The following is a 23030-nucleotide window of genomic DNA, read 5'->3' as shown; positions in this document are numbered from 1 at the left end:
GACTCATCCCCCCTCTCTGCACCCTCCTTTCAGGCAGTTGTAGAGGGCCATGAGGTCTCCCCTCAGCCTCCTCTTCTCCAGACTAAACCCCCCCAGTTCCCTCAGCCGCTCCCCATCAGACCTGTGCTCCAGACCCTGCACCAGCTCCGTTGCCCTTCTCTGGACACACTCGAGTCATTCAATGGCCTTTTTGGAGTGAGGGGCCCAAAACTGAACCCAGTCATTGAGGGGTGGCCTCACCAGTGCTGAGCACAGGGGTAAGATCCCTTCCCTGTCCCTGCTGGCCACGCTATTGCTGATACAAGCCAGGATACCATTGGCCTTCTTGGCCACCTGGGCACGCTGCTGGCTGCTGTTCAGCCAGCTGGCAATCAACCCCCCCAGGTCCCTCTCTGAATCCTCAGTATTAATCAGATTTCCTCTTATCTGCAGAGTTTTTATTAACTATACCTGAACTTAGCCATTACCTAAAGTTCTAAAGCTGGCTGGATACGATCCCTACGTACTGCATTCTGTACAGACCATTACAGTGATGCAGGTACTGCCACAATGAGTTCAAGTGTTTGCGATGCGCAGGCTAGTTTGTGTTACATGTAACCAAATAACCATCCCCAAGATGAAGCAGTCAGGAATAGCCCCTTTTATTCACACATCCAGACATTCTTCACGTGATACTTCAGTTTCTAGTTCATCCTTCTTGCTTCAATACTAGCATTTTAGGAGCCATCAGCACACAGATGGCCAACTCTTCCGACTACACATTATAGGCTAAAATCCTCCTGTGTCTAAGATCCAGAAGGCTTTTGCCAAACTCAGGGCTGCAGGAATGGGAAACCCCAGACATAACTCACAAGTGAGAAGTGACACCAAGCACCACGAGATCCTCCTACACTGCTCAAGGATGGTGCAGTAGTGGGTGGGTGGGTGCCAGGATGACACATTTCAGACTCAGAAATCCCATCTGGCTGATTTCCTCCCACTAACAGGGATTCAGACTGCTGAACCGGACCGGCATAATCCCACTGTGGATCACCTGATATATCCTGGGGGGGGGTGGGGGGGTGGGGTGTCTACACGTGAACTGCTTATAATCTGTGTGCTGATACAGAGACCAAGCTGACTACCCCACATTTAAATGATTGTTTCTGATTGCCTGGCATCCTTTGTGCTTAAATATATAATCACAGGCAGCAACCAAACGGATGGACCCAACAGGCAGTAACAAACCTGGCCCCTACACCAGTGCTTCGCCGCCGCAGTCACACCCTTCACTCATTTTACTGCCTACCAGTTGTCTTCTACCCACAAAACACAATTTGTTAGGTCTGCTTACATTAAAGGTTCATTCATTCAACCTCCTCAGCCTCTCCTAGTGCAGCCCTTGTGCTGCAGCATTAATGACACAGTTTCCAGGCTTACTTTCACCCTGTATTTCTCCACCACACCATGAAAGGCCAGTGTGACCTGTAAGAAAGCTTTCAGCACCTCCACGATAGCTGGCACACCCACCAAGGGTTCTCCTGAGCAGGAGAGTTACAGTTCCTCAGTGGCCTCCACGCCACAAACGGCTTGACTGCCACCCTCAGATCACATCTGGCTGGAAAGTATGTAAATCACACACATGTGCAGCATCAGTCTGCACAAGCCTCCACAGGACCCAAACCAGGGAATTTTGTGGCTGACCAGAATACAAAGTGAAATACATGCAAAAGGATGAAATAAAACACTGTAATTTTTGTGTTTCCTGCTTTCAGAAGCTTTTATTTGGATTATCTGCAGGATACGCCTGCAGATCTCAAAGCAACATGGGAACCAGACCTTGATGTTTGAGAAACAGATGCCCCAGTCTTGAATATATTATGTTCATTCTTACCTGTAGAGTTTAGTTATTTTCCAAATATTGCATCTGCTACTGCTTTTCAAAAGCGTGGTCAGTTCCATGCTCTATCTGGGATAAATGCTGAGCAAGCCATTCCCCCTCAGAATCTATTCACAGACATTATTTCATTTATTTGGTCTAGACGCAGAACCAGCTATCAACCAAAACTTTAAAAATGCTGAAGGAGGAAACTGGAGCAGATGAGACCATTTCAAGACAACAAAAATGGGTCACATATGCTACACTGAGCTTGTTACAGATACAGTGTCACAGAAATCCAGCAAGTTTCAGCTTTTAGAAATTAAGGGTGAGTATAGCAATCCATTATTTCAATGCAATGTTCTCAGAAGGTAAAAGAGAACAGCTCATGACACAACGCCACCGGATAACATCCTCTACTTTGTTCACCTCAATGATTATTGCAACTATCTTCCCTCTTCCCAACACAGAGGATGACAACTCAGACATTCTCCTGCCTTACAGAGTCATAGATTCTTCCCAAATTCATATCCAGATAAGAAAGCTACCCTCTCAAACCCATATCTGGACCCAACAGTGGTTCAAGCCAGTGCCATTCCTCACCAGCCCCCAGCCTGCCCCTCCAGCTGTACTCTTTTTGGGGCAACATTCTAACCACATCGAGGAACTGATTTGGCTGAAAATTAATACAGTCAAATTACGTCTCCAATGTTAAACCTCAGACACCACAGAATGTTTCAAAAAAAGCACAGCACACAGAAGAACTGGAAAGCTTCTCATCCACCTCGCTCACACGAAGATAGCAGAAACTGCTCAGTTTCTGAGTGTCATGCATGTTTATTCAAAGAAGGTTTTTCTTTTGTACTTCAACAATCCCCAATCAGCTGATCCCAAACTTGAAACACTAATCCCTTACTGCATGATAAATTTCAATACAGCCAAGTAAACATGTGGATTTTAGAATATTAGAAGAGTGCAATTTTGAAAAAAGAGAGGTTTTTCAATCTTAACTACAGTGAAGCTTTTGCTCTGCTCTAATTTAATTCTTGGACATAGTTTAGTCCACCGACTCTGGAAGAAGTGCCATTCAGAAAGTTAGCTTGAATTCAGATTTAGATGTGAATGTGAAAACCTAGCAGTTTTGAAAACTACGGAATTTATTTCCCAACTAACAAGTACTGGGAAGGAGCGAGGAGATGTAAGAGGAAACATGGGAAGAAACCTGTCCAGATTCCTTCTAGCCAGGATGAGGAGAATACACCATTTCCCCTTAGAACTGCAATAGATCACTGCAACATTAAGCCTTAGTCACAAACTTTTTAGGCTGTACCTACGCTGTAGGAAAAGGTCTCAACTTCAGTGAATTACTTAAGTTAAAACAACAGAATAGACAGGTCTTCCAGATATGTGAAGTGAAATGGTTTGGCTAGAACAATTAAACAAGTGCAAAAGGAAGTGATCACCCCTGGAGAACTCGATAGTGAAATGGTTACTGCAAGCAAAGAATAGATGTTGTTTCTGTGCTTAACAAAACCCCTTCTAGAGAAGCAAACAAAACCAGAATGGCTGGTAGTAGACAGCAAAATTAATGGCTGCAAGGTCAGCCAAGTGTATGCTTTAGTTTGGATGTAGGTTCACAACATAGCTGCATATGGAAAATAAAAAAGTATTTTCATAGGAGTGGGATCATTCCTCTGGCTGTGGTATGACTTAAACTAAAATCCACACAGTACTAGAATGTAGATAATGAATCGAGAAAGATGCAAGAGACTGCACAGATGCTGTGACTCCACAGTAAAACATCAAATCCAGAATAAACACTGACACAAGGCCGAAGGCACAATATCCTTTTTAGACTAACTTAAAAAGAGGAAAACATACACACCCCCAAGCATAACAGAATATACACCACTGGTACTATTGAAAAAAACATGTGCAAGCATCTGGAGACAACATCAAAGAAATGATTCTCCTTTTCTGAAAGACAGCTGGACTCGTTGCTGTCTTACATTCTATAACCGGCTGAAACAAACAATTTTAAAATATCAGGTATCTCCTTAATGCATCTCTGAAGATTTACCCTGACAAACTAATGTTATAAAAGCAAAGAACAGAGAGGGTGTATCAAAGTCCATGTTGAGAACATTTGTTTTGTTACAGGGATATTAAGGGTGTGCACTGTAATTCCACACAGCACACAATGTTCTCCATTACTTTTATGAACACAAATTGTACAACAACACAGAGATCAGGTATAATCACCACTGGGGTGACATGTATTTTAATCACAAATATTATTTTCTGTGGGACTCTGACAGGATTCTTACTGTTGGAATGTGAGAGCGATCGCTATCCTGAAAAGGCCACATTTCTGTCTGAAGGTTTTTAAGAATTCCTCTGTTAAACAAGATGCCAGCTACCATGGTAACTAACAACGTTCATTTAGCCATAAGAAATACTGGGATGTCCTAATATTAACACTAGACAGCAAAAATGATCCTATTTGGTCTGTTCATACATAATGTATTAATCTCGGAGGCATTTTTTTCCACAGGTTTTGCAAGCTATAAAACAGTTATCAAGAGCATTTGAATTAGATTAGGACTGTGTAAACCATCAAGCTGTAAGAGCTTGTAATCTTTTCAGCAGAGCTATGCCAAGAAAGAGCCACAGCTCAACACGACACAGAATTTTCAATACAGTTGAGAAGTCTTACTCGCAAAAACAATCTCTGTGTGTTCCCAAGGGTTTAGGCAGGCATAGTTGGGCAAGTGTAAGCAGAGTCTGACAGAAAGGTCATTTTACACAACGTGAAGAAACACAGCAAATGTCATTTGAAAGAACTGCTACACAAGATTCTCTATGTATCCATTCAATGGAATGCAGAAAAAAAAAAAGGAGGGAGAAAGAAAAACAGACGTTCAGAAAGTTACTAACCGATGACCAATAATAATAATGAAGATGCTCAAGACTCTTGGCTACATAAATACAGGTATGTAACCTCCAGCATCCCCCTTGGGAATGCCCAACCCCTCCCACCCCACGCGCAGCCCAGCCTCCTGCACAGCCCCGCCGGAGGAAAGGAACCTTCACCCGGCCAGAACAACCCCGTGTCACTGCATGGCCCTTTGCTGCTGGAGCTACAGAGACTCACAGCTCCTCAGTTCTAGGGCACCTCTTCCTGGTGCTGTTACGCTGACAAAAGAGCCACCCCAACAGCTTTCTGGTTTTGTTCTTCACTCACCTGAGGTTGCTCCCTGGCTCTGCTGTCTTACAGGAATTTCCCCTTCTGCACATTAGGGATTTTTTTAGGATTTCAACACCTAAAGGAAGAGATGGCACAAATTAACCAACTGAAAAAACCCTAGTAATAAGTTATGGATTCATCAGGGGTTGTTTGTTTTTGTTTTGGTTGTTTTTGTTTTTTGTAAGATAGTCATATTCATGAAAACCATTCTTAGACCCTGGGACATTAAAATTCATATTAGAAGATGACAAATAAAACTTTGCTAAAGAGCAGACTTATTTACTCTTAATCACCTGCTTTGGAGATTCTGCTTTTCAATCCAACACAAATGTGTTTTGAAGTCTATACTACACACAAATAAGTGACAACAATAAAATAGACAAAACAAATCCTGCTGGGAAATACAACTGCCCTCATTCAAAATTTGCAGCTTGCTCCAGTTTAGAGATTTAGAGAAAGCGAGTGCAATAAAGATAATCCGTGTATTTCCAGAATATTTATCACCGCTTCTGAGTTTCAGAAGGAAATCTGGTAAGAAACATACTTTGTACAAAGATAAGAGCATTAATATTCCTGTTATTAGGAGAACTTCTGCTTTTGGGTCATGGAGCCATTGTTCCTCTGATTTTGCTGCCTTATGTTCCCAAGGGCTTCTGAATGAGCATTCAGACAAGATGCAGTCAGCACAATGCAGATTTAGGCACTTAAACAAAAATGTGAATTGTTTTGACAGGAATTGGTGGCCCAATTTACTTTTGGGGAAGCAACTACGACATACTTAAAGTGAATACGAGGCTTCAGAGACAGATTCCTTGTATGCTGTGTTCTGCTTAAAGCTACAGTTTGCCAGTGCCAGGATTTTTAAAAAAGCAGAGTGCTCATTTGTTTTTTCAAGAAAATCTTTCATTATTTCACTGCCTAAAACAATGTCATACTTCATCTTAACGGAGAGACAGATGGTCACCAGACAGATTTTGTTCCAAAACGACAGCATCCTTCCAATGTAAGCCCAAACCAAGAACAAAAAGTTAGACTTAATTACATTCCACCACAACACAAATTTACCCAAATGAGCGGAAGGAAGAAATCTTTGCAAGAACAGCCAGTGATTACATCTGAATCTTGAAACAATCTTAAAACTTACTCTTTCCCGTGGTTTCCAACTACTTTCTACAACTCTAACAATGTTCTTTATTAAGAAAATTCTTATGATTGGTAATATTGACCAAACAGTGATGTTACCTACTACGCATTTAGTTTTAATGTGTTTTACAAAGAAACCAAGACTGCTCTGCTCTCCTGTTGGAGCACCATCCTCAGGACAGATTTCAGAGTGCCATCCAACAGGCAAACAGCATTTCTTGCCAGTGGATGCCAGAAATGGTTGAAGCCATTTCAGAACAAGTTAATGTAACCCCGAGATGCAGGGCATAAGGAACAGAGATACTAGAAGGAAGAGGTATCCACGTGTTTCAGGAAACAGGTACTCATAAAAAATAAATGAATCTGTGAAAGTCAGGCAATTTTGTAAGTCCAGTGAAATATATGCACCACGCATCTTTAGGTGCTTGAAGACTTTGCAGTAACAATCCACTAAAACATCACTGATGATTTCAATTATTTCTGCAGAGAAAATGCTTTTTCAATTAAAGAAGTCAGAACTCCTTATTAAGGAAAACAATTATATTTTTTTCTATTTTAAAACAGCCACAGAAATATTTCGAAATTGAGAATATATAGCAGAATAACCCAATTAGGCGTGGAAGCCATCACCAACCTCTCAGCAGCATTAAAAGCATCTATGAAGACAATGCCTAAATTAATATCCAGGCAGAGGAAAGCCATATGTGCCAGTTAACTGCAGCGACAGGGAGACAGGCACCAACCTGCTGCTGACAAACCTCAGAGGCCACACGTTTCCTTCCCAGCAATGACATACCCATCGCCAGTATGTGACCGGTGCCATTACCACTGCCCATGGGATGAGGAGGAAGGGGCAGGTGAGGGAGGAAGGCCGGGTGCCCGGCTGCGGCACAGGGGAGCTGCGGGCCTGCCTTCTGTGCAGGGGCTGCGCTCGGTACTCACGGGTGTTTCTGCTGGTACGTAGAGCTCCGGCACTTCCTCCGACCGGCAGACGTGTGGGCTCAGCCTGCGGCAGAGGTGTTTCCAAGCCAAGAGGGAAGGTCTGGCTAGCAGAAGCGTAACTCCCATTGCTGCCTGGGGGGTAACACCACATTAGCAACATCATTCTGCTAGGACGCTGCATTCAGTACGCTTTGAATCATGAAAATCCACTCGGTTTGGTCTTGGAAATTTATCACAAGGTCAAAAGGCTGAGTCCTGCTGCACTTAAATGTTTTGTAAATCTCTATCATAATGAATCATCATTTTTGATCATATAATGGTTTGGGTTGGAAGGGACCTCAAAGCACATCCAGTGCCACCCCCTGCCCTGGGCAGGGCCACCTTCCACTAGCCCAGGTTGCCCAAAGCCCCGTCCAACCTGGCCTTGAACCCTTCCAGGGAGGGGGCAGCCACAGCTTCTCTGGGCAACCTGTGCCAGGGCCTCACCACCCTCACAGGGGAGAATTTCTTCCTTAGATCTCATCTAAGTCTCCCCTCTGTCAGTTTAAACCCATTACCCCTTGTCCTATCCCTAAACCCTCTGATGAAGAGTCCCTCCCCAGCTTTTCTGTAGACCCTTTAAGTCCTCGGAGGCCACTCTAAGGTCTCCTCTAAGACATTTTATATATATATTATATATAAAGAATATAGTTTACGAATACAATATAAATAATAATACATTCTATATAAATTTAGATATAAATTTTAACTTCACTTGCAGCTAGCATTTCCTCATCACACGCACCTCCTATCTTTTCTTGCAACCAAAGAATATTAGTAACCAGGGTGGAATAAGAATGACTTTAATTAAATTTTAAAAAGATACACACTTTGTTAAATGAAGTTTCCTTAAAAACCGTGATAAATATTAAGGAAAAAGTGCTGTCACGGGAGACAAGGAGTGCTACAGTCACCCCAGGCCGTCAGGACAACGTCCCCAAAGCTGTATCGCATCGGCGAGCCCCCCACACTTCCAAGTCACTACCGGTAACCCCCACAATTAACACCCGTTATTGGCACAAACTGCAGCCGGCCAGTCACACCGAGCTGTGCAGAACCGCTTCCAAAACTGGGGTGAGGGGGGAAGAGATTAGGGAACACTTCTAGAAGTTAAACCAACACAGAAATGCTTTTTAAAAAGTATAACTCGGCTTGAATGCGTTAAAAAAGAACAGCACGCCAACAACTGCACCAATTCTGTGGGAGCTGGATTTTGTTTTTCCAAAGAGGAAAACCATGCGGGGAAACACGCCGGGTGGCCGGGTGCTGCACTCCTTCCCCGAGTCAAACCGCCACCGGCAGCCCCGGAGGGAGCGCGGCCCCCGCCCGTACTCACTTGCCTCAGCCACCGGGACCCGCGCTCCCGCAGCCCGGCGGCCTCCCCTGCGCTGGGCCGCGGCACCGGCCTCCCGGGGCAGCTCCGCCGCGGGGAGCGGGCAGGCCCCGCATCGGGGAGGGCGGGCGAGGGGCCGGGACCTGCGGCGGGTAGGGGAGTAACGGCCAGAAACGGCCGTTAACGGTCGTAACGGCCACAACGGCCTCAGGGCCAAGAAAGGAGGGACGGGGGGGGGGACGGGCACCTTCCCGCCGCCGCCACCCGGAAGTGCCGTGAAACGACCCCGCCGCCGCTACCCGGAAGCGCTCTGGGATGGCCCCGCCCCGGAGGTGCTGTGGGGCAGCCCCGCCCCCGCCCCGCTGGCGGCCTGGCCTGGAAGCGATCGCTGTGTGCTGAGTGTCCCCGGGCCCGTCCCGCCATGGCTCCCAAGGGCGGCCCCGGCGGGCGGCAGCAGTCGGAGGAGGATCTGCTCCTGCAGGATTTCAGCCGCAACCTCTCCGCCAAGTCCTCCGCGCTCTTCTTCGGCAACGCCTTCATCGTCTCCGCTATCCCCATCTGTGAGCGGCGGGGGGGCCCCGGGGGGCCCTGACAGAGGGTTGACAGGCTCTGACGGGGGGTCGACGGGCCCTGAGGGGGAACAGGGGCTTCCCGCAGCCCTCCTCAGGCTCCTGGTCTGCTGCCGGGTGCGGATCCCCGGGCTCGCCTTGCCCTGGGCCTGGCCGGCTTTAAACCGACCCCCGGTGGGATTATTTGGGCGATCCCCGTGCTGTGTTAGATCCAGTTTCCAAGCCGGTCTTGCTGGGAGTAGCGGCCAGGGCGGTTGTTCTGTGGGCTGTAAAGATGGGGGAGCTGCTGGTCTAACACTGACGTGTCAGCATCAGCACTGCCTAAGGCTGGCTGCGCTTGGGCCGAGGTTGATGAGGTCTCATAAGGCTCCACTCAGCCAAAAGCAAAGCACATTTCTGTGTTCACAGTATTTTTTAATGCAGTTTGAAGTCCCACCCAGGTGATTTTGCAGGAACTGGCTTTGGTCTGTCAGAGCTAAGGCCGAATTACTGAGCTAGTAAGCTGCACAGGACACATGGGGGCATTTTTTTCAGAGAGAGAAACCACTTTACATGTCTTTTTTTCTTTGTTTTAAGGGCTTTATTGGAGGATATGGCATATGGATCTTGTTCAGTCTGCAGTCCTGTATAGCGTAATGACCCTCATCAGTACCTATTTAGTAGCTTTTGCGTACAAGAACGTCAAGTTTGTTCTCAAACACAAGTAAGTTTGGTGGCTATTTGAAGTAGGATTTATTGTTAAATAATTTAACAAAACCAGTATTTACAAGTTTTTTTTAATGAATAAGAATGGCTGAAATGTTACTCTAAAAACTATTATTTCAGGCAGAAGCGTCTGCTAATTGGGTTCTGTCCTCTTTTGTAATTATGGAATAGATTAGCCTTGTCAGCTAAGTGTACAGCAAAATAGGAAAACTACCTTCATTCTCAGTGGGTATTGTCACAGATCATATTTGACTAATACTTTTAGTAATTTGATGATTACTTGTTGTCCCTTCAACTTGGTAAAGCTGTTCAGTGTCTCAGCAAAGTATTATTCTGCACTGTAAATAGAACTTCCTGTAACCCCAGGGTTTTTTATTTTCATTTTTCAACTTAAATGGTGTTTCTTACAGAGTAGCACAGAAAAGAGAAGATGCTGTTTCCAAAGAAGTTACTCGCAAGCTGTCTGAGGCAGACAATAGGAAGATGTCTCGTAAGGAGAAGGATGAAAGGTAATCCTCTTTGTTCTCCCCTGTTGTAATACTGCCTGGTATCGTTAAGGCTCTAGGTAGGATATTGGGGACTGTTGCTTGGCCATTATTTTTTTTCTTATTCTGGTAAGTAGAAGCTGTGCTGTCAGCTCTTTGTTCATATGTAAAGCCTTTTCGAGACGAGTTATCAATGAGACGAGTTATCAATGAAACGTCTTAAACATTAAAATCTTTACCAATAAGGTCCTATAAGGCAACCTCTCAGTCCTCGAGGTGCAAAGCAACTTATTGTACAGCCTCCTAACAACTCTGAAGAGTAAGCATCACAGCTGTCTTCAAAAGTAAGAAAAAGCTCCTTTTCTGCAGTGCTGGACTGCACTGCTAATCCCTGGTTGTACTTGTTACCCCTCACAGTTATAGGGGACACGTGTCAGCAGGCAGATGAACAGTACGACGGATATGATGAATCTGTCAGGAAACACTTACTGGTAGAGTAGATGCCCATTATGTACAAGACACGAGGACATCAACTGTCAGCTCTTTGGAGCAAAAAGCCACGTCTTCCCTTCGGTTGCCAGGCACGCCAGTAGCATCGAGCAGATACAAACTCACGGAAAAGTGTTGTTTGTAAAGGGCTGGGTTTGAGGTGCAGGAATCAAGCGTAAGTCACTTCAGCGTACGAGCACACAGTATATGCAGGGTTTTGCCTTTGAGTTAACTGGTAGTTCTTGCTGTGCTCTGTCTTTTAGAAGCTGGCTGTAACAAGCCACAGTATGTGGTTTACTACACCCCTGGGTGTCAATCTCTTCATAACGGTGGGTGTGCCTGGATATACATTGATTTAAATATGCCTGAAATGTTTCTGCTTGTTCCTAGAATTCTGTGGAAGAAAAATGAAGTTGCAGATTATGAAGCAACGACTTTTTCCATCTTCTATAACAATACTCTGTTTCTGGTCTTGGTTATCATTGCTTCATTTTTTGTGCTGAAGAACTTCAACCCCACTGTGTATCCTTTATTACCACACTTGAAAGAACTGGAGTCCTGCTCCTGTTTGTTGTTATTAGTAGCTGTATTTGTCCTGTGGGTTGTGAGGTTGCTCTGTTGATGCCTGCAGTTCAGTGTAGTACCTCAGCTTAGAAACACAGTAACAAAAGTAGAGATTACAAAAAACCCCTATCTCCCAATCACGTAAATGTTTAACGTCTGAGACGAGGTGTTTTAAGGACATCACTTGGACAATATACAGAAATTCTTACGGCTTTGCCATTTCAGTTGAGTGTGGAATGAGGAGGCAGCTCGTGTTCTTACCAAGGCAGGGCCTCAGTGTTAGTTGCCAGTGCTTTAACGTTAAAGGGTTGTTTAGCTTCAGTAACTTCACAAGTAAAATTTTTTGTTATTTTAAGTAAGTACTGCCAATCAGGGACGCAAATATTAATTAAAGATCTGTGGTATTTAACAGTATTTATAACTACTTTTAAGAGAACAGGCTAAACTTTACTTGTGTCTTTAATTTTGAAGTGGAGTACATTGCAGTGTCCTGCTAACGCCTCCATTATAAACTGTATTTTGGGTTATAATGTTGCAATTTGAAAACTCCTACTGACCATTTCAATCCCCTGTTTTTCATCAAACTTGTACTAAATGTTCTGTACAAAAGAAGTGGTATCTTTACCAGTGTATGTCCTTAACCTTTTCCCTACAGAAACTATATTCTTTCTATCAGTGCTTCATCTGGACTGATTGCTCTGCTATCTACAGGATCCAAGTAGACAGTTTGATTTCTGTGAGCGTGTTCAACTGCCGTACAAAAGTTTAAGGGTGGAACAGAAATACTTTTTTTTTAAATAGTGTGACTGCTTGAGGGTATGGGGGGGAGGGTTTGAATCCAAAATGGTTGAATTATATTTACTTTTGGTATCTTTACATGGTATTATTCGATAACTGAATCATTTTTTTTACTTAGCAATGAAAGGAAATGGTGTGTGAGCAGTTAGCAAACGTAACCTTTCTGAAGCACTTCTTAGGTGTGACGGTGCTAGGGTCTGTTAGACGAGTACACTGTGAGGGGCTGCTACACAGCAGCACAAACAGCTCTGCTGAACACCTGTAACAGAATTCCCCTCAGTTTGGTGACTGAGCCAAACTCACTGATCATAAAAAGTGACAATCCACCGTTTCTCACTGTAACTTGAAAAATTTTAATAAAAAGGAGGCTTTTTCTGACATTTAATTCCTTGTATTTCTATTCTTAATTTTTTAAAAAAATGAGGATTTTCATGGGCAAGCAATGTGTGTAGGTAACTCTTTCTGCTTCCAGAAGAGAGGAACCTTCTACAAGTCAGCGTATGTATTGTTTTCATTCCAAATACTCCTCGTTTTTAAGCAACTCGAAGTCAGGACAAAACCTAACCAGTGTCTCCTAGAAAAATACTTCTGAAGTGGTCTGAATGTCTTTTTTTTTTTTTTCATTCATCTCTAAAGTTGTAAATACAAAAATATTAAAAACCTGCCAGTTTTCCTGGCACAGCTTAACAAAACTGCTTTAGCTGGCTTTTCCTGATGGGTTCAGACAATCCTTTTGCTTTTTTCATGCTATCAGTGAAGCAGCTGTTATGTTAAATGCTAAGCTCTCCTGCTGTTAATGGAATTGTATTGTAGAAGTTACAGATTTTGTCATTGCAGACTTGGAACCTAAACAGGGAAGGAAGGGCAAGCTTATAATTAGATTTAATGTAACAATTACTTTGCTAATCTCTACTTCAGTAAGATTTGTATTTACGATACAGTAAAATGATTTTGAAGTGCAGGAGACAGTGTGTCTGGCTTGCCTTAGAGTATGTGGAGTTTGTAACATCTCTATTTCTGAGAAATGCAGCCAGGACACCTGATTACACAGTGCCTGCTGACTGTTAAATATTTTTCTCTTCAGTGTCCTTTGGGACTGGGGTTGGGTGAGGGTCTTCAGCCTCAACTCTCCACTGCATAATTCACTTTGCTTGCCAGTAAAGATAGTACTATTCCTGTGTTTATATCATGAAAATTCCAGTGGTTTGGGTGCACTTTAGAACTGCCATTGAAATTACTTTTCTGGGCAGTCATTTCACACTCTTCAAATTAACTTATTTTCCCTCAGAATAGGGGGATTTTTCTTTATCGCTTCTGCCTGCTTATTCACTACCGAAAGGAGCCTTTCCATATTGCTTCCATAATTTTACTTTCCTTGGCCTATCACTTATAATAAATTATATCATTTGTACGTATATTAGTCTTAAGTATTTAGCCCATGTAAACCAAATTTCTAACAAACTTCTGTAAGTGGTCAGAATCAAACCCGAGGCCAAGCTGACCGCTCGGTGACAGGACTCACGCTGCTGTTTTGCTGGTCGCTGGGGATTTGCTCAGCTCCTACCAAAATGCCACCGTAGTGCAGTTCAGCCACGGGATCAGACAGTACTAACTCTCGTTTCACTTGTCAGCGTTGGCCGGGGTGAGACAGCCCTATCCGGCGGTTTACAAGGTGCCAGGTGTATTTTCCAGGAAAGCTGCAGTCTAGAGAAAAGGCATTTGAAGCAGCGCTTCGCTATTACTGTCAGTTTGCTGAGTCTTTTATTAACAGCTTTTCATCTTACCTTAGTTTTTTTGGTATTGACAGTTGCTGAGGCCTGGAGCATAGTGTGTGTCAGAATTTTTCTGGAGATAGAACTTTGCAACACTGACAGCCTGAAACAAAAGCAGGTGGGTGGGTTGGTTGTGTTTCTACAGGAAGCCTAGTCTTTTTTGTGGACTCCTGCACAGAAAAGCACTGGGGGGGAGGTGGTTGTTGGGGTTTTTTTGATTTTTTTTTTTGTTTGTTTGTTTGTTTGCTTTTAGGGTTGGTTGGTCTTTCCCCTTGCAATCCCCACTACAAGCTACACCTGCTTGTTTCAGTATAATGCTGAAAGCTAGGTTACTGCTTGGTGTCCCATTTCCACCCAAACATTAGGCAAACTGACTTTTAAGCTTTTGCACCAAGTAAGGGACAATGCCATCTCATTTTCAATTTAAAAAAAAAAATGTTGGGAATTAATATATTTTTATATGTTGTTGGATTCCCATGTATCTGAGAGGGGGGAAAGAAAACATTAAATTGTACCTCCAGAGGTAAGAAAAGGAACTAGTCAGCTACTGGGAAAATAATTACACTATTAAAATAATAAAGCTGTTAACTGTATAATGGTCAAAGCCTTTATGCTGCCTGTGAAGCAGATTTTAAAATACTTAAATAGTTAATTTTCACAGCTAATAGTGCAACATTAAGGGATGTGGCCCAGGGCAGTGAAAGGATATAGTAGTGGGCCGTCTCCACATCAGCTACCTGGGACTGGCCAGCCCAGGGTCATTTTGGAGAGGCTGGCAACTGAGCTGCAGTGGCCAGCAGGGCGAGACGGGGGATTCTCCCCCTCTACTCCACTCTCAGGAGACCCCCCCTGCAGTGCTGGGTCCAGCTCTGGGGGCACCAACAGCAGAAGGACACGGACCTGCTCAAGCGGGGCCAGAGGAGGCCACGAAGATGCTCGGGGGGCTGGAGCACCCCCCTGTGAGGACAGGCTGAGAGAGTTGGGGGGTTCAGCTGGAGAGGAGAAGGCTCTGGGGAGACCTTAGAGCGGCCTCCCAGGACTGAAAGGGGGGAGGGACAGGATGAGGGGTAATGGGTTTAAACTGACAGAGGGGAGATTTAGGTGAGATCTAAGGAAGAAATTCTCCCCTGTGAGGGTGGTGAGGCCCTGGCACAGGTTGCCCAGAGAAGCTGTGGCTGCCCCCTTCCTGGAAGGGTTCAAGGCCAGGTTGGACGGGGCTTTGGGCAACCTGGGCTAGTGGAAGGTGTCCCCCTGCCTGTGGTGGAGGGGTGGGACTGGATGGACTTTAAGGTCCTTTCCAGCGCAAACCATTCCACAACTCTGTGATTTCAGTGAACTGCCAAGAGAACATTCACAGTGTGTTTATTTCAGGCCAAAACGTTGTGTAGGACTGAGGGACAGGACATGTTTTAACTTCTAAAAGTACCTTCTCTCAGACGTGCAGCCCAGCCCTTCACTCCCCAGCTGTACCCGCTCCTCCAGCCCGTGGTCATTGTCCCTGGTTACACCTGCAGATTAATGTTTCCCTGTGGAACAATACATATCCATTCTCAACATAAACCACTGCTGTTTCAAAATCAGTCTTGCTGTTAGTAACAGGTCTCAAAGTATAAAATTAGATGCACAAAATGCTTTTATTGTGTCCAAGCAGAAGTCAAAGTCAGACTGCATTTCTGGATATACAGCAGCTAAGTTCATTTACACATACCATAGCTCATTGGATTAAATACAGGAGAAGACAACTCAAGTGTTAGTATCCGTTCACGTGGCCCACGTGGACGCTGCACACGCTCTGCAGATACCCTGGAGTTCAGGGGACTAGGGTACGAGGGTCCTACAAACACTGTACGTAGCTGTACCCCCCAGGAAGTATGTGCCCAAAATACACCATTCGATACGAGTGAGAAATACCGAAATCAGAGGTGCGTTTTACAAAGCAAACTGGTAAAACTTGATGTGGTTCTTAAGATGGGCAAATTAAGAGACAAATGCTTACAATCAACTCCTGTAGAGGGATGAAATACTCACAGAAAACTACCTGTTTAAAACATGTCTGAAAAGTACTATGCATTTACTTATGCCCGGTTCCAGAACAAGTTAAAGCAAATGTAGCCTTCCACCAAAGTACGTACCTGATTTTTTTCTGATATTTTTCAGCAGCTATATATTATATATATTTATAAGTATCTATATCCTTAAAAGCTCATGAATATTGAAATTTGCAATAGCTCTGTCTACAAGCAGGCAGAAGTAGAGGCAGGTTTCTATAGATGCAAACCCCAATATTTTATCATGGATTTCTTGGTTTAAGGTTTAAATAGAATTAGAATTTTGCAAACAGCCATTGTTTTTGTTAACCTGACATGCGTGTTCGCGTTTTCAAACTGTGCTCTTCTGGCTTGTACTGAGAAATACTTCCCAGGAGCACTCCACAGCTGAAATAGTTGTATAGTTAGGAGTTGAGCTATCTAATTTCTAACTAATTCTCTGTCTTACATCCTTTATTCAACTACAAATGAAGTCTAAAGCATATAATTCAGCATAAAAAAGAAAACAGAAAATTTGAGCTTGCCCCTTCTATCTGTTAACCTGAAGAAACTTTATAGTTGAGATTTCCCAAATGTGGTTTTATTAAAACCTTAAGTTGTATCTGGCTTTTCTGCATTGAAAAAATAGATCTGTACATCCTTCTTTAATTACCAAGTACCTGAAGGTTATAAATTATTTTTTGCTTTACAATTGTTTTTCACAGCACAAGCATGAGGTGCTAAGAGTAAAGTAAAAATTAATGAATTCAGTCGAAGGTAAGAAAATACAAGATTATTCTTGGTTAGAAGAGAGATCAACTGTGCTTTTAAATTTCACTGCAGATTAGTAGCAACAGCACACATCTCGAAGGATCCAGTGACAGTAGACACCGAGCAGCAAGCTGCTGAATGATTCTCATGACCGGATATTAATTTGGGGCTGTACTTCTGTACAGAGCACTTTTTAAACCATGCAGTCCAGGGAATTCATGCATTGCATTATGATCTGTAGTCCTTCTTGCTGTAGGGCTTGTTTCCCAGAATGTTATCTATTTCATTTACAATATGAGATGTCATCTTTGGAAGGACCTAGGGGTAGAAGAAAACCAATGTTTAATCAAGCTTCTGTTAAAGGTTTTTACAAATTTAAATCTAGACTTCATCAAATGATGTTTCCTCTGGGTTTCTGTGTGACATTTAAACATTCATCTAATACCTTTCTCCCTTAAAGGAAAAACTGCTGTAGTGTCTTTATCCTGTGAGAGAATCACAGAGGTGCTTCTAAACTTTATACACACAATATTGCTCAGCTGTGGTGGAAAGAGAGCTGGTGGCAAGAACATCAGAGGAGGCTTTTCTTGTGAAAAGCAACAGAGAATAATTAAGGTGGGTGCAAGTGCCATGTGCCCTGCAGAAGACTTAGCACAGAATTTATCACAGCATGTCCTGGAATCAGGTCACTTGTTTTTTCAGATCCATTAAACCTGCTGATGCCACCCTCTTGTTGCTGGATATGGCTGTAACTACCTCACACAGTGGTAAGTCACAGTGATGCACCATAGCTTTGCCTAATTAATGTGCCTAACTAGAACTGGAAGATGCCTGAAACAAAATACAAAGTATTAAAACTGTGTTAAGAGAAGGAGGGTGCTAGTCTCAAGGTATGCTGGTGTTACCCCTGCAGGGAGCTGAGCAGTAGCTGACCCCCACCTCTGTTGAGGTGCCACCACCACCTGCACTTGCCTGGATGGCTCCGAGGTTCTCTATCAGCTGCTCGGGGTTGGAAGATCCTAGAAGGACAGAGCTCACCCCCTCGTTTCTCAGGCACCATGCTGGGAATAAAGTCACAAGATCGTCAGGAACATGGATTTCACGACATGGCATTACTCCAGATCCTAATGTTTGTCAGAGATCTATTCGAAAAATTATTTGTCTGAACCCTCACTTTACTCCTCTGGCACTACCAGGAAGACAACATGTGGATCAGATAACAAACCACACAGCAGATCCTTCCACCATCCCACCTGACCCTGGTCCCTGGCCCAGCAGTTGTCTCAATTGTGGGGTTTGGTTTTTCCCTATCATGAATCACAAGGATTCCCCTCTTGTCTGTTTAAACCAGGGATCCTTTTACTAACAGATACGTGTGGTATTTTTCAGCCTTGGGTCTCAGCAGCACAAGGATAATTATTTCAAACAAACAACCAACCCCCCTTTCTTTTTAAAAAGTGGATTCTCTTGTGTCTGTCAGCCCGGCTCACTGAACAACTGATGGCTTCCACCTGGGGAGAGACTGTTCAGAGAAACAGGCCAGTCAGGGTTGGACCCCCAAGGACAGCCCAAGATGCACTAGCCCTTTTGTCAATCAAAGCTTGAGGATGATGCTGGAAACAATCTTATTTTAAGTAATTTTTAATTTTGCTGCCCAAAAAAACGGTTATTTTTGTGGGAGGCTAACAGGCTGGGGTTAACCTCAAAAGCAGTACATGGCATTTTAATATCACAGAATCATTCAGGTTGGAAAAGACCCTTGGGATCATCGAGTCCAACCCTCAGCCCTACTCTACAAAGTTCTCCCCTACACCACATCCCCCAACAGCTCATCCAAATGACCCTTAAACACACCCAGGGATGGTGACTCCACTACCTCCCTGGGCAGCCTATTCCACTCTCTGACCACTCTTTCTGGGAAAAATTTTTTCCTAATGTCCACTCTAAACCTCCCCTGTTGCAGTTTAAAGCCGGTCCCTCTTGTTCTGTCACTAATTACCTGTGAGAAGAGACCAGCACCAACCTCTCTACAATGTCCTTTCAGGGAGCTGTAGAGAGTGATGAGGTCTCCCCTCAGCCTTCTCCTCCCCAAACTAAACAGTCCCAGGTCCTCCAATCGCTCCTCATAGGATTTATTATCTTACAGTGTGGGTTTTTTTGTTCTTTTACTGTGTCCCTGGAAATGCATCAGCTGCCTCCTAACAAGGTATTGTGTTGCCCATCTTCAGCCTTTCTCTGTTTCTGGCATTTTGTTCCATAACTCCTGGTAGTGAATAATCATTTAAATGTTTTAAATAATAAATAGATACCGCAAAGACAAAGCCATCCTTTGCCCTATCTGAAAGTTGACATATCTTTTCTGTGTTACCATTCACCTAACCATCACCGACACTTCAGCAAGTCACAGCAGTACCTGTAGCTTTAGGGGTTGGTGCAAGATTTCACCTGCACCCATCTCTCAACAACCCCTAAGGCACAAACTTTCTCTCAGCACCTCAGGGCGCTGCCCACGGCGCTACGAGGTGGCCAGCTGGGTCCTGTGTTTGCAACAGCAGCGAGGGGGGAGGCGCAGTGACATTGGTCCCCGTCCCATCACCTACCGACAGCCAGCTGCGGCAGCGTGCAGCCCAGGCGCTCGGCGATGGGCGACAGGTCTTTCAGCTTCACCTGCTGCTTTCTTCCCTCCTCGCTTATGATTTTCTCTTTCAGCCACTGGTAGCACTGAAGATAAATTACATTTCAATCAACTGTTAGGTTTAATCTTCCAAAATGGAAAGTTTAAGGCAATTATAAACAGCTCTTAAATAGCCATATCCAACCCAGGAGGTAACGGAGGCTAACAAAACACTTTGCTACCCGACCAGGACATCTCCTGTGGGAGCCTGTGCCAGTATCCCTCTGGCTTTATACAACTGATGAACTCAGTTCAGAACCTGGAACCTCCTCAATTTCATTTTTGGACCACTGGATCCCATCACAGAGTGGAAAAAAAGTGAAATATTAGTCAACTTGAGAAGATTTTGACACAGCCCCCCCCCCCAAAAAAAAAAAAAAAAGTGGAGAGAGAACATCTAATCTTCTTCAAGATTTACTATTACCATCCAAGGTTAGAAAATTAATTAAATGAAGCTGAGATTTCAGTTTGCCCAGCTCCAGATTTGAAACTTGATTTTGCTTCACATCAATTTAATTTGGATCCCTCTCTGCAATGCTACCTGCTTAGCTAGCTTTTACCAAATACCACTAATATGTTTTATTTTGGCAAAAAAATCAGAAATGCAATGAAACACCATATTTGAAAGTGCTGCCCTTTGTAAGCAAGTCAGTGTAGACTGCGTCTTTCCTTTAAAAAGCACCAAGCTGAGCAAAAACCAACACAGGAACGTACGTCAGTCTGCTGGCACTCGTCAGGCGGCATTGGCTTTTGCCCATCAGCTGATACAGAGGCTCAAATACCATTTTGGTTGGAGTTTTTCCCAAATCTGTGACATTTTAGTGCTCTGCCATTTTTCAAACCATTAAATAACATGCCTGCCACAGGCACGATATGAGAGGAGACCCCATAACCCCCGCTAAGAATAAAATCAGGGTAATCATGGAAGAAACCGAGTGTTGTGGTGACACCATAATGCTAAAACACGTTAAAGAGTTTCATGGGGTGCTGGGGACCTGCCCTGTCCGTAGGCTCCCCAGAGGGATGTTGAGGGGCTGAGGTCCCACCACGGCTCACCTCTACTCACTCACTGCCTGCTAAGCTGGTCCCAGGGAAGGGTGGGCAGAAAAATAATCTTTGAGTCTATTTTACCCACTTCATGTGGTTAAGAGGGTTTGAAGTCACAGTAGCTGTGTTGATAAACGTCAGCTGGGAGCATCAAGAAACCCTGGGCTTGTGCCTTCTCGTTGACGGTGTCTGGTCAACGTAAGGGTGGTGGCAGCCCCCTTCTGCAGACCCCAGAGCCAGCTCGCAGCCATCACCTCTCTGTGGTGGGCAACCCGAGTGTCTTTATAACCCAGATTCTCCCGCACTTTGGAGTCTGGTTGCCAGAGAAACCGAGCTGATCTATCAATACAGCAGCACACAGGCCAGCCTTCTCATGAGGGATCTGTTTTCCTTTTGTTATTTTCCTGCCCTCACAAAAGCACTTCTCTCAAAACAGGCAACAAAATAATACCTTTAGTGCAGCCCTTGAGCTTTCAGGGACCCCGTTGCCATATTTCCCTGAGATGATCCCACAGGCTAGAGGAGACCACGTCATTGCTCCGACCCCTGCAGAGAAAACAGAGAAAGAGATTTAGGGGACTGGGAGAAATCAGAGTTGTATCAAAAATAGGATTTTTAGTTTAAAACAAAAAGGAAACAGTTGCTGCTTGTTTCTATTGCTGCTAGCAGTGACATTCAGTCAGTGTTTTCCAAGAAAATGCTGCTGATGCCCCTAAGACCAACTTACTCAACTAAAACCTTCTTGCTCCCACTGCAGCAAAGTGCCTGAACTCCTGCCAGGTACCTCCAGCACCCACCCTGCCTTACACCACCGCATCCTCCCTGCATTGGCCCAGCTTGGCAGGGGCACCAGCTCCCACCTGGCCCCTCTCAGCCTGGTCGCTCCGGACACGGTGGCAGGAGATGCGCAAGGAGACATCAGCATCTTCTGATGTGGGGGAGAGGTGGCACCTGCACGGGCCACATGAGTCTCAGAGAGTAAGAAGCAGCCGTGGCAATTAACATTTATTTCTATCAGAGTCACGGTAAAATGTTTTTTTTTTTAGGTCGTTAGAGACTTGTCTGTCCCCTTCTGATCCAGGGAAGGAGCATGCTGTTTCCGTCTAGAGCCCCAGGTCAGCCTGCTCTGTATTTCTTCCTGCAAATGAAATAGCCAAAAGGCACAGCAGTCTCAGACTCACCGATTTTGTGATATAATTCTGGCAGCTGAACCTCCACTTTCTCTCTTTGGAAAAGATGGTATTCAGCTTGCTCACACACAGGCGGTATCATGTTAAACTGCCTGGCTACGGAGTAGGCTTCCTGAGAAGAGAAATCAGTAGATAAAATAATTCATTAAGTAAAAGCATCTTGCAGGACATAACCCACCAGCCAACACTCCTTGAGTGCACAGGAGCCGACAACCTCAAGTTTCACTGTCCCTTTGCAAGGCCACGTGCCCACCTTCTGCCTCCCCCAGCCCCAAGCGGCTTCAGCACTTTGCCAAAAGTCAGTCAAATAAAACCAAATTGAATCAAAACCCAGTTAAACGAGCCAAGACACCCAAACCACCAGATCAGCCCATCTTCTCCTAATTAACATCGGGCTCATTCTGGAATAGGTTTTAAAATTATTTTAGGGGAAAACAGGCTGGGTGGAGTAAAATACACAGATCCCCAGCCCAGAGAGACACTGGTGGCTCAGCTCGCAGCACGGCTTTCATCTGCAGCCGGGATGGAGAATTACCAAGTGTCAACACTTTCATAAAAATTGACTTTACCATGATCTCCATAGCGCTCCAGCGCGATGTTCCCCAGTACATCGCCATGCCTTGATTTATTACATGTGTCATTGCTCGGACAATTTCTAAAGGAGAGGAAAAAAAAAGAAGTATGAGAAGTGCACAGAGGCCAATTTTTCAGCACCAAATCCTCCCAAAGCCACTTAGGAATGCCGAGTGTGCCGACAAGTCTGAGCAGCGTTGCATTAAACACTACCTCTGCTGTGTTCTCTTGCTCAAGCACACATGAAAAAGCATTATCAGTGCAAACGTAAAGACATTTATCCTGCAGTTGTTTAAAAACTGCTTTTACGAACTGGCTATTGCCTACCACCGCCTTATGATAATATTTCATTTGAATTTTGACACAAGAGGGCAGCACAGTCGAAAAATAAACTAAAAGATAAATTAAGGGTTTTTTAAAATTTGTTTACTAAAAGCATATATCTGGCCCTGTTTCTTTTTACTAGGAATATGAGGATGCTAGGGATAAAGTTACAAAACTGGATGATTGAACCCGCTCCGCCAAGGGCCCCACCGCCTGTGCAAGGAGCAGGCAACACCTCTGCAAAACCCTGCACAGCTCTTTAGTGCAGCTGTCCCATGGTCCTCATTATTCTTTGGGAAGAAGAAAGCCTGCGCAGCTACACGTGTCAGGACACAATCTTTAATTTCCATCCATCAAACCTCTGCTGAGCAGCCCTGCCTTCTTGTGGGAGGGAAAAAAAGCCAGCGTAAACTTTAGTTTGCAAGAAAAGGAGAAAAAATTGTCTATCCCTGATGGTTGCCCAGGAGGTTACAGAGCCTG

The 23030-nt window shown here is 44.4% G+C and overlaps 3 protein-coding genes across 6 annotated transcripts in view; 1 reads left to right on the top strand and 2 right to left on the bottom strand.

Moving 5' to 3' along the window:
• TIPARP (TCDD inducible poly(ADP-ribose) polymerase) overlaps positions 1 to 8710 on the bottom strand; it is a 43097-nt gene extending 34387 nt beyond the window's left edge. Inside the window, exons 1-3 of the mRNA XM_074878393.1 lie at positions 8566 to 8710; positions 7191 to 7322; positions 5103 to 5181 (exon numbers count right to left, since the gene is read on the bottom strand). The gene's annotated coding sequence lies outside the window, so the exon portion shown is untranslated. The remainder of the gene's footprint in view (positions 1 to 5102; positions 5182 to 7190; positions 7323 to 8565) is intronic.
• Positions 8711 to 8905: 195 nt separating this feature from the next.
• On the top strand, positions 8906 to 12557 carry SSR3 (signal sequence receptor subunit 3). Its single transcript, XM_074878398.1, has 5 exons — positions 8906 to 9122; positions 9708 to 9834; positions 10247 to 10345; positions 11201 to 11332; positions 12030 to 12557. The coding sequence occupies exons 1-5, from the start codon at positions 8984 to 8986 to the stop codon at positions 12094 to 12096; spliced, it is 564 nt and encodes a 187-aa protein (XP_074734499.1). The 5' UTR covers positions 8906 to 8983; the 3' UTR covers positions 12097 to 12557.
• Positions 12558 to 15559: 3002 nt separating this feature from the next.
• KCNAB1 (potassium voltage-gated channel subfamily A regulatory beta subunit 1) overlaps positions 15560 to 23030 on the bottom strand; it is an 80914-nt gene continuing 73443 nt past the window's right edge. For all 4 annotated transcript variants that reach the window (XM_074878395.1, XM_074878394.1, XM_074878396.1 and 1 more), the window contains 6 exons: positions 22223 to 22308; positions 21645 to 21765; positions 20915 to 21009; positions 19343 to 19463; positions 17715 to 17803; positions 15560 to 17060 (listed from right to left, as the gene is read on the bottom strand). In XM_074878395.1, coding sequence (XP_074734496.1) covers positions 16971 to 17060; positions 17715 to 17803; positions 19343 to 19463; positions 20915 to 21009; positions 21645 to 21765; positions 22223 to 22308 — 602 coding nt within the window. In that variant the 3' untranslated portion in view covers positions 15560 to 16970. The remainder of the gene's footprint in view (positions 17061 to 17714; positions 17804 to 19342; positions 19464 to 20914; positions 21010 to 21644; positions 21766 to 22222; positions 22309 to 23030) is intronic.

This window comes from Strix uralensis, chromosome 9 (assembly GCF_047716275.1).
Source record: "Strix uralensis isolate ZFMK-TIS-50842 chromosome 9, bStrUra1, whole genome shotgun sequence".
NCBI classification, from domain to species: Eukaryota; Metazoa; Chordata; class Aves; order Strigiformes; family Strigidae; genus Strix; species Strix uralensis.
The sequence above is the reverse complement of the archived record's forward strand: the minus strand, read 5'-3'. Positions and strand labels throughout refer to the sequence as shown.